General features: G+C 29.6%; 1 protein-coding gene across 1 annotated transcript; it reads right to left on the bottom strand.

Annotated features, from left to right (window-relative positions):
- Window positions 1-10,203: 10,203 nt before the first annotated feature.
- Window positions 10,204-11,363, bottom strand: LOC137815420 (fasciclin-like arabinogalactan protein 14). The gene has a single exon (XM_068618558.2). The coding sequence runs from the start codon at window positions 11,271-11,273 to the stop codon at window positions 10,425-10,427; it is 849 nt and encodes a 282-aa protein (XP_068474659.1). The 5' UTR covers window positions 11,274-11,363; the 3' UTR covers window positions 10,204-10,424.
- Between the last annotated feature and the right edge of the window lie 5,016 nt (window positions 11,364-16,379).

Below are 16,379 nucleotides of genomic sequence, written 5' to 3'. Positions count from 1 at the left end.
AAGTTCCCTTGACATCTCTTCATCTGTAAAGAATTGTCGATGTGAAAACACAGAGACAAAAGGCTGATCTTTGAATAGGAAAAAGAGTGGATCCGCGGGGTCCCAAATGAATTGGCTTATTCGAAAAAAGCCCTGTTCTTTGGAAGATCTATCTCGTGTCTGGTACTGCATGGTTCCACCCTGCAAGAACTCTGAATCATTCTCTTGAAGCTCATCCTCTTCATCATAAATGATCCGCTTGTCCCGAAATGACCTGGCCCAATAGGGAAATCCCAATGAATTGGGCCTTTCAATACAATCAAATAGAAAGCCCCAAGGGCGCCATATTCTAGGAGCCCAAACGATGTGATTGAAAAAATCCTCCTCTATCTGTTGCGGGTCGAGGACTCCTCCCCGTTCTTCAAACTCCGATTCATATTTTTCATAGAGAAATCTCTTATCAACGATAGAATAAGATCCATTTTGAATCCTATTTAAGGGATTCCTTGGTTCGGACCGAAGAAGCAATGTCACTCGATCCTTATCAAACTGACTGCAATCTTTTTCTGTACGTGAGGATCCCACCAGAGCGCCTTCTACTTCTAATAGGTCATGAACTAGATCAGAATTATTCTCAACGAGTCCATAAGATGTGATCCCATTTTTTTCATCAGGTCCGGGTAGAGACCAAAGGTCTTGAGCGACCGATCCGGCAGAACAACTCAAAAGGTAAAGAAGTATCGTTAATTTCTTCATACTCGTTCCAAGTTCGAAGTACCATTTGTACAAATAAGAATCCCCCCCGTCACATGATTTCTTCTTCATATAGATAGAGATAGGATCTATGGAGCAATTACTTAGAAGTACATTTTGTGAAACAGCCCTTCCTATCTGATAGAAAAGGATCCCATGATCCTGAACCGATCTTACCTGAGATCGGAAATCCCAAGTTTGTCTATGAAGAACAGAGCTAATTATATTAGTGTCTATGATGGATTTTTTTTGTATAATACTAATCGATAGGGCCTCATTGTTAAGTGCTACAAGATCTCGTACATTTGAACCCATCGTTGTGGACCCGAATCCATTAGTATGGGACATTTTCTTTTCCAAGTGAAATCCCCTAGTATATGAAAGAGTGAAAAAGTGTTTTCGTTGTTGTGGAATAAGAAGCCTTCGTATCTTAATGCATGTATTGAATTGATTCGGAGCTATTAGAGCTGGATCTACTTTTTGGGGAATATGAGTCGAAGCAATAACAAGAATATTTCTAGTGGAACATCTTTCACAATCCCTGGAGAGATAGTTCACTAAAAGACCGAGGGATAAGTAATTCGACTCATTCACATCCAGATCATGAATGTTAGGAATCCATATTATGCAAGGAGACATTGCTTTTGCTAATTCGAAGTGAAAGGTGATATAAAATCGGTCTATTTCTGGCATCATATCCATAGTTAGCGTATTCATCATAGTTAGAAGCTCCAGCTCTATATCAAGGTCACGGTCGATATCGTCACTATCGTCACTATCATCAATATCGTCACTATCATCAATAAGAAAACCCTTAGGCTTGTTATCCAGGAACTTGTTCAGAAATACTGTAATGAAAGGAACATAGGAGTTTTTCGCTAGGTATTTGACCAAATAGGATCGTCCAGTTCCTATAGAACCTATCACTAAAATACCCCTACTAGGGGGAGGTAGGGCTAAGCGGAGCGAAAAGGGTTTTCCATGAGATGGGAAATGAAAACTATTAGCCCCCCACAAGGTTTGTGAATAAGTAATTGTCTGATAATTAGCAAGGAATATATGTCTTTCTACTAAACAGGATGTATTGAATTCATAAATCATTAGATACTTTTTATGAATGTCAACTAAGTATCGTAAGTAAATTGCTCCCGGTTGTTCACTTATTTGATAACCAGAGTTATTCTTTGATAAAAGATCACTATGAGTAAGACTCAATAGAATTTGATCAATCCTTTTTTCTGTTGTTAAGGTAGAAAACTGAACCAAGAATTCTTTTTCTTTATCATCAATCGAATCAGTGTTCGAGACCCAGGATTCTATTTGATCATCAATCCAATCACCATTCACGTTTTTTATTTTTCTTATCAAGGAATAGATTGCTTTACTTGGATGACTTAGATGTCTCGTATTTCTCGAAAAAGCGATTCGATTGATGGGATTTGGTATAATACTTATGAGATCGATGAGATTCCAAGATTGATTCTTAGAACGTATGGATTTGACCCCATAAGCGGGACCACCACCCCATAGCATGTTGCCACCAAAAGCAAAACTTCGTATTTCTTCTAGAGAATCTCCTAATTGTTCCAGAGCAACTAGAAAGAGATTCTTTAACCAGAAAGAATTCAGTTCAGATGTAGGATACCTATCCAGAAGTTTTCGCAACTCAATCATGTATGATGGAATCATCAAAGATTTTACCTTTTCGAACTCTGTCTGTAACTCACTATAGACTCGAGAAACAAAGAGAAGATGTGTACGAACGAGATATCCAGCAACAAGGAGAAGGAAAAGGATTGAATAGAAGAACTCCTGAACATTTAGCGATCTCAGATGTGTCGATATCAATAGTAACTCATTATTTCGATGAGTCATTTCTTCGGACAGAAGAAGATTATGGAAACAATACTTGAAAAATACCTAAATAATACTTAAAAATAAAAAAATAGTAAACGGTAGATTTTTGGAATTTTGGTGGATCTCAATTCCTTTTGGGATTAACCATGTGATTCGTTACCTCGTTTCAAACAATTTTCTTTTTTTACGTGTCTCTATCCGACTTCTCTATCAAAAGTTATGACCGTTTGAAGTTTCTTCATGCTCATTTTTGCCAACTCCAAATCTATCACTCTTCTCCATCAAATATCCACTAAAGGAAGTTCCCTCAAACCTTAAACTACTATCAATGCATAGATACATGCAAATATTTATTATAAAATTAATTAAAACTAACTAACTTTCTATAGTGATTTAGGGTTTAGGTATTGTCGGTGTGAAGGGTTGGCGGTGGAGACCGCTGTTTGCGTGCGCGAAGGAGAGAAGAAGACGACGTGGAGGAGAGAAGAAGACACTGGCAACACGGGGTTGGGGAGCTTGGAGGGTTGGTAGAGAGGAGGGTCTGTAGGGAGAGAGAGAGCTAGAGGCATAGTGAAGACGGCAATGGAGTCGCAAGCGACGCTCAATGGAGAAGAAGAGTGTAGAGAACAAAAGATAGTGTGCGCAAGGGAGAAAAAGAGTGAGTTCATAACTATATAAAATCCTTAGCAAGAAAGAGAAATAGAGTTCTAAGATTGAGTTTGTGGGAAGTGTGAAACTTTGTATTCATCTTGGGAAGCTACTTACTTATGAAAATTCTTGCAATATACACTTCTAATTAATTTTAAGATAAATTGATTTTTTATATATAATTTTTTGAGTATTGCTGGAATTATTTATTTCTTTATATAGACGGCTGCATGTTGGATGTTGGTTGTTATGTTTATATTTATATGAAGAAACTGTATTTTACCAAAATATGTATTTATTTTAAATATAAATATTAGTTGGTGCTACTTATATTACGTACTAGTTACAATTAATTGTTTTAACTAATGACAAACCATTTAACGCATAATAAAGATATCATAGAAGGTTCTTATGTATGTTATAATAACTTTGTCAAACAAACATAAATTAGAAGGTTTATAAGAATAATATATGATTAATTTAATTAATTAAATATATTTGTAGGCATCATGTGTATAAAGCCAATTCTAATTTGGACACATAAGGAAAGTACAACTGTCTCACCATACTAAATTAAAAAAAAAAAATATCAGAATAAATAAATTAAAATAAAACATTTTAAAAGTATCATAATTCTTATACAAGTTTGTATATTTACTACGTATAACTATCAACTATCAACTACAAAAGACACTCATTACAAGAAGATGATGAAATAAAAACTAAGTTTAGAGACAAAAAATTGTTACAGTAATTAAATTAGAGACCATTTTAAAAAAAAATGATTTCTAAATTATTTTTATAATATTGTTAAATAGTTTCTAAATTGGTATCTAATTAGTTACCAAAGTTTTAACTGCCAATAATTTAAATTTTAAATTTGGTAACAAATATCTTGGTGACTAATTAGATACCAATTTAAAAATCATTTAATAATAATAAAAATTAATTTAGAAATCAAAATTTTTTTAATCTCTAAAATAGTCTTTAATTTAGTTAGTATAACCACTAATTATTTTTTATATATAAATTTAGTTTTTATTTCATAATTTTTTTAATGACTACATATTGCATCCAAAATCAAAAAATATATAACATTTGAAAAACATTACTACCTGCATTATTATGCAGCATACCTAACTCGAAGAACTTATTTTAACCAAAAAGAGTTTTGTTCAATTTAAAACTATGATTGAAAAATGTAACATTCTAAAACTTAAGGGGATTGTTTCTCCATTGATTTCGTATCCTTAAATAGACCATTGAGAAATGAACTTAACATCAATTTGATACAAGTTAATTAAATTTATTATAATAAATTTTGTAAATGAGAACATAATGTAATCCACTTCTTAATATAAAGAAAATGTAAGAAAGGGATAAGAGTGAATCGATTTTGTAACCAAAATGATAAAATTTTGTTTCAATTTTATGAAAATCGTCTTTTTTGAAAATGATTTAAAATAAAGAATTTATCCTTCCAAACACGATTTTGTTCAACAATTTTTGTGATTGAATGAAATCTTGTTTAAAAACACATTTTCCCTATTAAAATCGTGTTTAGAAACACATTTTTAATTTGTTTAATTTATATTTTATTTGTATTTTTGAAATTATGATTAGAAAAACGATTTTCTTTGTTTAGTACTTTTAGGGTGTGTTTGGATTAGATGGTGTGGGGGAGTGAAAAGTTGAGGGTGAGTGGGAGTGGAAGTGTGAAGAAAGTGTGAAGAAAGTTGAGGTTGTTTTGATTGGGGTATGTTAGAGTGGATGTGTGAGGAAAGTTTATTGGAAATTGTGAGTGATGTGATAGTTGTAAAAATATTATAAATTATTTTGAATAGTAAAGTTTGTGAGATTACAATTTTATCCTTGTATATAAAAAAGAATAAATAATGATTAATCCTATTTCATATTTTAGTTAATTATAATTTAAAATTAAAGTATAATTATATTATTTAACATTTTATTAATTAAGAATTATTTTTTATTTAAGTTAATTTATTTACATAATTTTAATGTTATAAATGATTTTATAAATTATGTTATGTTATACATATACAAATATATATAAAATTAATTTTAATAATAATTTCATTATTATGAATAGCAAAATGAATATATTTTAAAAAGAAAATAGAAATTTGGAATATAACATGAATATTAAGTAGGTGTCAAAATATATAATATAAACCGGAAGAACATAATAATGTTAATTAGAAAAAGAAAAGATATTCTCAGTAATAACATTTGAATCCTTCTTGTGGAGACCTTCAAACGGTTTTCTAGAAGACATATCTTATTCCGTTGTATGATAATAATATCATCTTTTTCATCGGCAACGTCTTCAATGCACCATTTGAAAAAATTACAGCCTAGAACCATGCCACTTCTAATCTGTTTTGAAGAAAACAATAAAATTGAACAATGAATAAGTTTAAAATAACATTCTTAAGTTTGTTTGAAACCTAATTGAATAAATTTTATCTTGTAGTTGGGACAACCCCAAAATTTTTTTCCAGCATTTTTTTGTGTTGTCGCTATTCTCAAAACAACAAATTGTCCACAATCACAAATAGGATCAACGAAGGCACTTGTGCTCCCAGTAGCATGGGTAAAAGTACCACGTTTTTGCACACTACAACCAGTACAACTAGATGACGACGTGTTGTGATACGCAGACATTAATGACACTCAACCAATGCTGTCGAAGTAATAAGATGGTAAAAAAGTTGCATTAAAAACAATATGATTATGTAAATAAGTAGCATGAAAAGTAGCATAAAACCTTAACAATAACAATGTCAACGTAAAAAATAACAAACACAATTCATCAATGTTCAACATGAAACTTAGAAATAAAAATAACAATGACAATAACATAATAATAACACACTCAATGGCCTTGATGACGTCGAATGTCAGCCAGAGTAACCTCTATTCTGTCCATTCGGGTATTCATGTTTTGTGTGCCGGACAAAATTTGATTTAACAATTGAGATTTTCCTCTTCAGGTTGACCACCTCCAACATCTTGTGGTGGCAATTCATCCTCTTCATCATCTTCTTCGTTTGCATGTTTGACCTTCAACATCTTCACGAATCATGGAAGATAATGCTAGACCTCGATCAAAATTCAGTTCCTCAGGTATCGTCCCAGGGGTTAACTTAAGACCGTCATACTGTAGATGAGCAATGGTCATCCAATCTATTTCTTTAATGTGTATCATTTTTCCGCAAATCTCAATGGCAAGGTGACCTGTTTTGCAATAATTTATTATCAATCTAAAATAAACTTTTTCTGACTTTTTAAATTAGTATAACATTTTTTTTTAACATTTAATTCTAACACCAATAATTTATGTGAAATACAAATTAAAAAAAATAACTCAAAATGATATTTCTACTTTAAACTTTTACTGTTTTTTTTAATTAATACAACATTTTTATAATGTTTTTTTATTATAACATTAATAAATTATGTTTAATCTACAAAAATGAAAACCCTATGAAAATATTTTTAAAATTTTGAATTCCATTCTGTCAAAATAATTTTTTTTAAATCTGTTTTATAAACAATTCATTTTGAAATAAATAATTACTTTTTACATTTATAATTAAAATATTAATTAAAAATAGCACTTCTAAAATATCAATTACCTTTTAAAAAACCTACAAATTAAAAATTTCTATTTTCACTTGTAAAAATATTCATTTTAAATACATTTATTTTTATCTTTCTAATAATTTATGTACAATCTAAAATAATATTAACTACATATTATTAATTTTTATTTGGATTCTGTAAACTTATTTATCTTTGTAATAATTTATTATCAATCTAAATTAAACTTTTTCTGACTTTTTAAATTAGTATAACATTTTTTTTAACATTTAATTCTAACACCAATAATTTATGTGAAATACAAATTAAAAAAAAATAACTCAAAATGATATTTCTACTTTAAACTTTTACTGTTATTTTTAACTAATACAAAATTTTTATAATGTTTTTTATTATAACATTAATAAATTATGTTTAATCTACAAAATTGAAAACCCTATCAAAATATTTTTAAAATTTTGAATTCCATTTTGTCAAAATAAATTTTTTTAAATCTGTTTCATAAACAATTCATTTTGAAATAAATAATTACTTTCTACATTTATAATTAAAATATCAATTAAAAATAACACTTCTAAAATATCAATTACTTTTTAAAAAACCTACAAATTACAAATTTCTATTTCCACTTGTAAAAATATTCATTTTAAATACATTTATTTTTTTCTTATACAATTAAATCTTATAACAAAAATTACAAATTTTTTTTTTTTAATCTTTTCAACTAATAACATTAATAATTTATGTCCAATTTAAAAAAATATTAACCATACAGAATACAAATATTCATTTAAAAAAATTATCTATTCTCTTATAAACAATTAAATTAAATATTAAAAAAAATTAACTTTGTATATTTATTATTATACAACATTTCAGTTTTCTTATACAATATTTATTAACTTTTTATATTTATTATTATACAATATCTATTCTCTTATAAACAATATTTATCTTAAATTTTTCAGTTTTCTTTAATCACAACAACTTTTTTTTATTTGATTTAATTATAACATTAATAATTTATGTTTAATATAATAAAAAACCTAAAATTTACAAATTTCTGTTTCCATTCTGTAAATAATTCATTTCATAGAAATAAATATTTTTCTTAATAAATTAATAAATATCTACAAAAATTAAAACAATAAATCAACTGAAACAATTAATTTAATTAACTAAACTCCTTAACATATTTAATTAACTAAACTCTAAAAAATTATATTACAACAAGAGACTTAACATAATAAACTAAAATAAATTCTAAACAAATTATATTACAAAACCATAATCATAAATATAAAACAGAAATTAAATAAAATAATTTTACATAAAAAAAATTTAAAACCTGAAGATAAGCACTCAAGAACATCAATAGGATGACTTATAGAAAGATCATCACACCTGAAAATAACAGAAAACAAATAAATTAACAAACATTTATATTTCAAAAAATTTAGAACATAATCGATTATGTCATCACTTACACACACAGGGTAATCGATTATCAATGCATAATCGATTATGTTAGTAGGCAAAAAACAAGCATAATCGATTATCACATCACATAATCGATTAGGACTCCTTTTACACACTTAAGATAATCGATTATCAAAGCATAATCGATTATGCTACTAGGCTAAAAACAACCATAATCGATTAAGAACAATTTTACACACTACAAATAATCGATTATGCTTGGAAAATTTTGCAGATTACACTATAATCGATTATTTTGCCTGTGATATTTAAACCATAATCGATTAACCAACAATCAAACATATAAACTCACCTCAGATGAACCCAGAGATGAACCAGATGAAGGCACATATGAACCCAGAGATGAACACAACACTTTCAGATGAATAACCTCTACGTTAATGAAGCCCCTAACATACACTATGACTTACGAATCTCTCCAACTACACACTCTATGCTTCGCTCTCTCTTTGCTTATGCTTCGCTTATCTGTGAATGGAGGAAGCAACGTTTATAAAGAAACCAGGAATCTCACCCACCTACCTCTCACCCACTTCATTGATGAGGTTTCAAACTTTCACATGGTTAATAGATTCCTGAGCCAAGTCAGGAATCTCATGCTTTCATGTGGCATGCATGCAGAGCCACTGTGCTTCTTGATTCCAGCACAAAAGTAAGGGTAACATTGGAAATTCGTGGTGATAACTTGGCACTTGCACTGCACATTGAAACTTTCTCTTCATCTTTCAGAAGAAAAACAATTCACTCAACTTTCTCTTTCGCTGCACCCTCACTCGCAACAATGCATGGATCCAAACGGGGTGCTGTTGTGAATTCCGTCGTCGCCAACAGTGGCACCCCTGGATCCAAACGAAGCCTTAGAAGTAGGATTTCATTTTCATTGATCTAACATTTAAAGATCAATAAATTAATCGCAAAGTGATACCAAACATGATTATCTTGATTGCAACAAATTTTGCAATAGTAATATACTTTAACACCTATATTTTTTTTCAACTTTCATTTTACAACTAAATATATTAGATTAACAAAATATAACATTTCACTATAAAAAAAATCATTAAATAACAACCAAATTTAGACACAAAAAATAATTAATCATTATATTGACTAAATTATATACTATTTTAAAGATTAAAAAATTATTAGTATTTAAAGTGATTTTTATTATTGATAAAAATTTATAAAATAGTTTTTAAATTGGTATCTAAATTAGTTATTAAGATTTTAGCTACTAATATTTTAGATTATAAATTAATTTTTAAAAGACTAATAGAGATTAATTTAGAATATAAAGTAGTTACTAACTAAAATCTTAATAACTAATTTGATATCAATTTAGAAATTACTTTTGGAAGTAAAAGAAATTTTTCCTTTTGCAGGTGATGGATAGCTGCTTAAAATATTTGGTTTGGCTTCAATTTTGCCAAAGTAAATTCAGAATTGCCTCCTTTTCATGGTGCCACAACTCCTCCATCACAAATTGCACCAAGGCATGAAGCAACAGCAAAGCAAATATTAAGCAAATACTATTACTTATAAGCACTTTTTTCAAACAAAAACATGCTTCTAAGCACCATTCCAGAAAAACAAAAATGGCTTCTAAACACAATTTCAATAGTGTTTTGTTTTTTTTTACCAAAATGGTGCTTTCATGACTTACTTTTATAAAAAATTGTCAATTTTTATAAAATCCAAACAAAAATTGCACTGTTCTAATAAAAAAAACCCAGTTTGAATCCCTCGCCACAATTCGAGAACACATGATTTGAATCCACACATAAAAAAGGCATTAAAAGAAAAGAGGAAAATTATAAAACATTCTTAAACCAAACACCAAACTATTAGTTAACTTTTTTCCTTTATTTATGTGGCAAACACCAAAATACAAGTTCATTTTCACTGATGAATGTTTTCAATGACAACAAACTCTACATTAACACCCTTCCCAATATTCTTTGTATCTTCCTGAAAGCCCCTCATCATTCTCTTCCTCCTCTTTTAAAAGTATACAAATATATGTATATAGTTATATATATATAATCTTTGTTTGATGAACCAGTTTAAGAAACGATGAAGAGGGAAGCTAAGGCCATCACTGCAACCAAACCCATCTTAACGGTTGAAGAGCTGCTAGAGTCACTTGCAGCATCACCGTCATCAGCTGCGGGACCTTCAGCAGCGGTTGCTGGGGCATCAGAACCACCCAAGGGGGACTCGGCAACGGTTTCACTAGGTGAAGGTGCAGCCGCAGCGTCGGAAGGAGCTGGTGCCTCAGAAGATTTTGCCGGAGAAGGAGCCTTTGCAGTCTTTGAAGGAGCTGGTGCCTTGGCAGTCTTTGAGGATGTGGGTGGAGAAGCTTTGGCTTGTTGTGGCGATTGTGCAGTTTGAGAATCAAGGCCTGGGGGAATGATGGGCTTGGTGACCTGAAGAATGGAGATGTTGTAGGGCTCGCTGGCGATGGGTTTGACGAGCTCGGAGTAGTCGGAGGAGCCGACGGAACTGAAGGCGATTTCGCCCTCGCCGATGAGTGAAACTTTGACGAAACCCTGTTCCTTGACGGCGTTGCCGGAGGACTGGAAGAGCGTGGTGAGTTGAGGGGTGCTGGCTTGAGCTTCCACGAGCTTCTTCTCGTCATAGTAGTCAAGGATGACGTGGGTGCTGATGATGGCCTTGATGAGTTCCGGGGACTTTCCGGCAATGGAAGAGATGGCGTCGTTACCCACGGCGAGGACGGTGATGGTGTTGCGGCTGTTTATTTGGTCTGCAAGCTTGGCTTCGGTGATGTACTTATTGAAGGAGGACAATTCTGGTTCTTTTTCTAGCATCTTTGTGATGTCGAAGCCATAAACGGCAGAAGAAAAAGCAAGCAAAAATGCTATGCATAGAAGAGAAGAGCTTTTGAAACTCATTTTTGGAGCCTTCTTTAAGCTTCTTCTCTTCTAAGATTGGATTTTACTCTCTTTTTTTTGTATTTTATATGCCTTTTGTGTACAAAACCAAGCTTGAAGAAAACTGCAGGGTTCAGGGAGTTTATATATGTGTGCAAAAGCCATTTTTGGTAAACTGTTAAACGTGATCCTCTCTCTCTTCAAACTATTTTGAGAAAGGTTTGAATGGTTAAGCACGTTTTGATGAAGTAATTACTATATATGTGGTTTGAATGGTTAAGCACGTTTGCTATATTTGAGTTTATTCCTGGTGCAAATATAGGTCTAATATAAGATTAGGGTTTTTTTTATATTGATAATAGTACTATAGCTTTTTCTCTACACGTTTAGTTCAAAAATAGAGTTTATCTATAACTATTTTATTTATGTTCTTAATTAATTACTCCTTCTAACTAAAAAGAAACTCGTAGCTTTCCTTATCATATATTAATTGACAACTCTTTTATTCTTGCACCTATATTGTCTTCCACAAAATCTTTACCCTTAATATAGAAAACTTTAAAAAGCTGCTATATTAATAATTTGGCTGCAGTTGCATGATATTATATATTGATAACCTGATGATATAAAAAGAGAGTATTTTTATCATTTTATATAAAAGTAGAAATTTTAAGTGAAGAAAAAGGTTTGTATAATGGAGAAGGTTCTCAATGTATATTTTTCTATTATGATAAGTTAATTTTTGAAATATTAGTTTTGGAAAATTGGGTTATACAAAAGGCAGTGATTATCATGGCTTATGACGAGACACAAATAATTGGGCGAAAAATAATTAGCCTGAATCAAACTCTTCTGTTGCAACTTTAGTTGACAAAAAAAAATAAACTTTAAATTAATTCGAAAATATATATTTTTATTTTTTTTATTAATACATGCGTCCTGAACAGACACATAATTATGTGAGGGTTAGATTGTCGCTTAAATGTTTAATTTTTAAATGATGCAATTAATTTAATTCTAAGTATTTAAATTAATTGAAATAAATATAATTTTTAATAATTTTATAATTAATTAACAAAATTTTATAATAATAAAATTATTAAAAATTAAAATAAGAAGAGTTTAAAGAAGAAATGATGAAAAGACATAAAAAAATTGAATTAAAAAAAATAATAGGTAAAAAAAGAACTTAAAAATAAATAAAATGGGTGAGGAAAGTAAATTTGAGAAAAATTTATAATATGTTAAAAATTAAATAAACATGTTTTTTTAGCATAAAAATAAATAAGTATTTATAACTTTTAATATTTTATATAAAATATTATATATACAGACGTTAGAAAAGGTAATTTGATGGAACATTTAATGTGAACTATTAAATTAAAAGCTAAGTCATTGTTTGAAAACAAATATAGGAAATGGGGAGAGTGAAGATAAAATTATTTTTGTAATGTTCTTTAAGTAGGTATTTTTTTATTGAAGAATGATGATAAAGCATTGTCTAGTATGAGAAATTAATATATATTTTTTTTATCATGGATTAACATTTTATTAAAATTAAGACCGTATCGGTTGGAGTCGAACGAGCTACGTTACTCGGCATTGGTGACTGATTGACAAGATGAATTGGTTATATCAAATAGAAAATAAAGAGATATACGATAACTCAGGTAATATTCTATAAATCCGGTAACCATGCGATAAATCCGATAATATTGTTTTATTAAAGATACATATCAAATACGACCCATAAATGAAATAGTCTACTATTAACACTATAAATAAGCATTGCTACACAAAAGTAAGATACGATTTTATCATTATATCACTCACTACTTGTACAAAGCACTTAATCGTCGAAAATTTTTTTGCAGGTTAACTCCCAATCGAGTATTAGAGAGCGAATACAAGAAAACGAAGGAGGAGCGACTGAGCACAAAGAGTGAATACGAGAAGAAAGGCGAAGGAAGATCGACCAAGGGATCAAAGACAATTGTTACAGCCAATAACAAATACTATCTAAGCCCTATAACCCTATACAAGTCTAAAGACAATTAAGAAGAAAACACTCATTAAATTAAAAATAATACGAACCAAACTTTATTAAAGAGAGACTATCTCTCTTTAATAAGTTCTGGTTTGCTCTAAGTTAAGGTGAACCCATGTGTAAGTGAAGATGAACTAGTAGGAAAACTTAGAACATCCAAGAATCAGGAATAGGAAAATGTGTAAGTATAATCATAGGAATGTTGGAGGTAACTTTTTTAGCATTAAAGACTAGCATTGTAAGAAGGAAGGTTACATGGGGAAGTTATTTCCTAATAGATCGCTTGGGTTTGGTGATGTAGCTTCGGTAGAAGATGGTTATGAGTCATTAGAGGTTCTTATGGTGTCTAATGGTATTGACGATTTTGACTTGATGATGAACTTTGGATATTTATTTCACATGAATCGTAATCGTTTATGTTCAAGTTTACAAAACTTAAATGAAAATTATTGTTCTCCTTAGAGATAATAAGTATTTAAAACCTTAAAGTTTGAGTTGCACGATGGAATTGAGAAGTTGTTAGAGGAAGTTAGGTATGTCTCTAACTTGAAAAGGAATTTGATATCTCTTGTTGAGTTTGAGAAAAAAGGGTATGTATTCAAAGGTGAAAAATGGGTGTCAAACGTGATAATGGGATTCATGGTTGTGATGAAAGGTGTAAGGGAATATGGTTTGTGTGTCTTGGAAAGTGTAATATCTTGTTCAACGTCTATTGGTGAACAAATTGTCTTATCCAAGACACACTTACGACACAAAATAGGATAATGATACATTGACAATCCACATTTTTCATACAATCATATGACAACTCTCAATACTATTATTTTAATATTTTTTCATATCATTTAATTCCAAACATATCATTTATTATATATTTATTTTTAAACCCATCACACCAAGAGTTATACAACTTCATAAGTTGTCAAAGAGAGAATGACTTAGTTCAGTTGCAGAAGCAAGGCTAGTTTATAGTGACAAAATTGATAAATTTAAATTTTAAATATCATGTTTATGGCAAAGCTTGTAGGGTCAAATTCAGCATTGCAAAAAAAGAATGAATGGACTATAAAATATTTTCTTGCTAATCTCTAGAGACCATCAACTACTTTCTAACACTATGGTGTAAGCTACTTAATGATAATATTCAAAGAAGTTATGGTTCCACCACTAGAAGACTAAAGACGAACCATTTTGAAAAGTTCAAAAGTTGTAAACGTCAAGTGGAGAACCAAACTAGTAAGATGGTGAAAAGGTTCACAAAAGATAATAGTTTTGAACTATGTTCAAAGCAAAATGGTATAGCAAGGCACCTCTGGTTAAGACTCTCAACAGACTAGCCTAGCAGAAAGGTTTCATAAGACTATTAGAGAAAAAAACATGAGATATATGCTACTAAGGATGGAGTTCTACCTATTTGACATTACAATAATTATTACATACGGATATAAATTCATAGATAAATTCAATATTATATATGAATATTTACTTAACGATTATGTTCGGTATGTAAATGCATAATACGTACAAATTTTTTTTTTATGTAAGGACATACCTTCACACTTTGCTTGATTAAAATCAATTTTCGGTGCATCATTCGTCTCCTTTGCAATCTCTTTTCTTTCTTCCTTCTCAAAACTCTTTATCAATGGTTTCTCCTTCCCAATCAAAAATATCCAATTGTTCTACTGTCAATGAATCTAGTAAAGAATAGGATTTCTCTCATGCATATCACTTGCTTTTATTTTTTATTCATACTTAAAATTTGTAATATTCAAAGAAAATAAGAATTTTTGTAAGATTTTGTTAATTTGTATAATTCTTTTATTTTCTTAGTTTTACATTAATCTGTTAAAATGTAAAATAATCAAATAATTTTAATGATATAATGGATTAAATCACAAATTTAATCCACTTGATTATCCTTTTTGTTATGTTTTTTTAGTAAATAATCAATTATGCTATGGATAATCAATTATTCCAAAGAGGAGTTTATTCTGGTACCAAAACTTTTGTTCAGTAAAATAGATAACACTATTCATAATTGATTATTTCATAATTGTGTGTATATATGTTATCTTTTCTGACATGTTTTATTCTCTATGATTCTTTTCATGATTTCATTTGGTATGTTTTATTCTATATGATTATTTTCATGATTTTATTTTGATAATATCCCAAGGGGGAAAATGTATACATGTATGCCTGAAGATGTGTTTTTGTATTTATGTACTCCTATACTTGGCCCTTGGTTTCTTTGTTTGTTTCTTGTATTTTTATGCAAGTGGAACTTGAGCAATGGAAGTGTCATATCAAGGAAGAGTTTCTTTGCTATGATTTTTCATGCTTTGTACTTGTGTTTGCAGACTCACTTCAATGAAAACAATCACATTCAGTATGGGTCATCTTCTCCAACAATCCAAGTTTGGATACATGCATCAAATGTAGGTCATCATCAGAAGGGAAATTTTTGGACTTGAAGAACAAAGTCAAGTCATGCTTTTTGGAAGAGTTTAGAAAATTTGATTTTGATGTTAGAAGAAAATGATTCTAAAAATGTAATTGTTTGTCATAACTTTTATTGTAAGTGTTTGAGTCTCGCAAACAAGGTAAATCAGAATTGCTTCAATTTAGTATTATAAAATTTGTTTTGAAAAGTTAAAATGTTATGAAAAAAGGTTTTAATTTAAAGTTAATTGATTAAGATTTTATATGATCGATTAATTACTTCTTGAAGTGTTTCCAAAATAGAATAACTGATTATCAATTTTGATAATAAATTAAAACAAAGAAAAAAAATTGTATATTTAACGTGTCTCCAATAATAATTGATTAATAATACATTCTTAAGTATTTTCTAGGAATGATGAAGAATGAAATAACCGATTTATTAGTAACATAATCAATTAAAATAAAGAATATTGTTCACATAAATTCACTTTATTATGAGAATAATCAATTAACAACTTAAGATAATCAATTAAATGTATATGAATCAGTTTTTAAACAACTTTTCGAAAACCTCATAAATTGAACATTTGACTCAATCTGAGATAACTTTTATTAAACATTACAAAGCACAA

Source organism: Phaseolus vulgaris, chromosome 1 (assembly GCF_051622355.1).
Source record: "Phaseolus vulgaris cultivar YP4 chromosome 1, ASM5162235v1, whole genome shotgun sequence".
In the NCBI taxonomy this organism is placed as follows: Eukaryota; Viridiplantae; Streptophyta; class Magnoliopsida; order Fabales; family Fabaceae; genus Phaseolus; species Phaseolus vulgaris.
This window is presented reverse-complemented; position numbering and strand designations above follow the sequence as displayed.

Coding starts and splice junctions, on each gene's coding strand:
- LOC137815420 (XM_068618558.2), bottom strand. CDS start 11,273: ATGAGTTTCAAAAGCTCTTCTCTTCTATGCATAGCATTTTTGCTTGCT.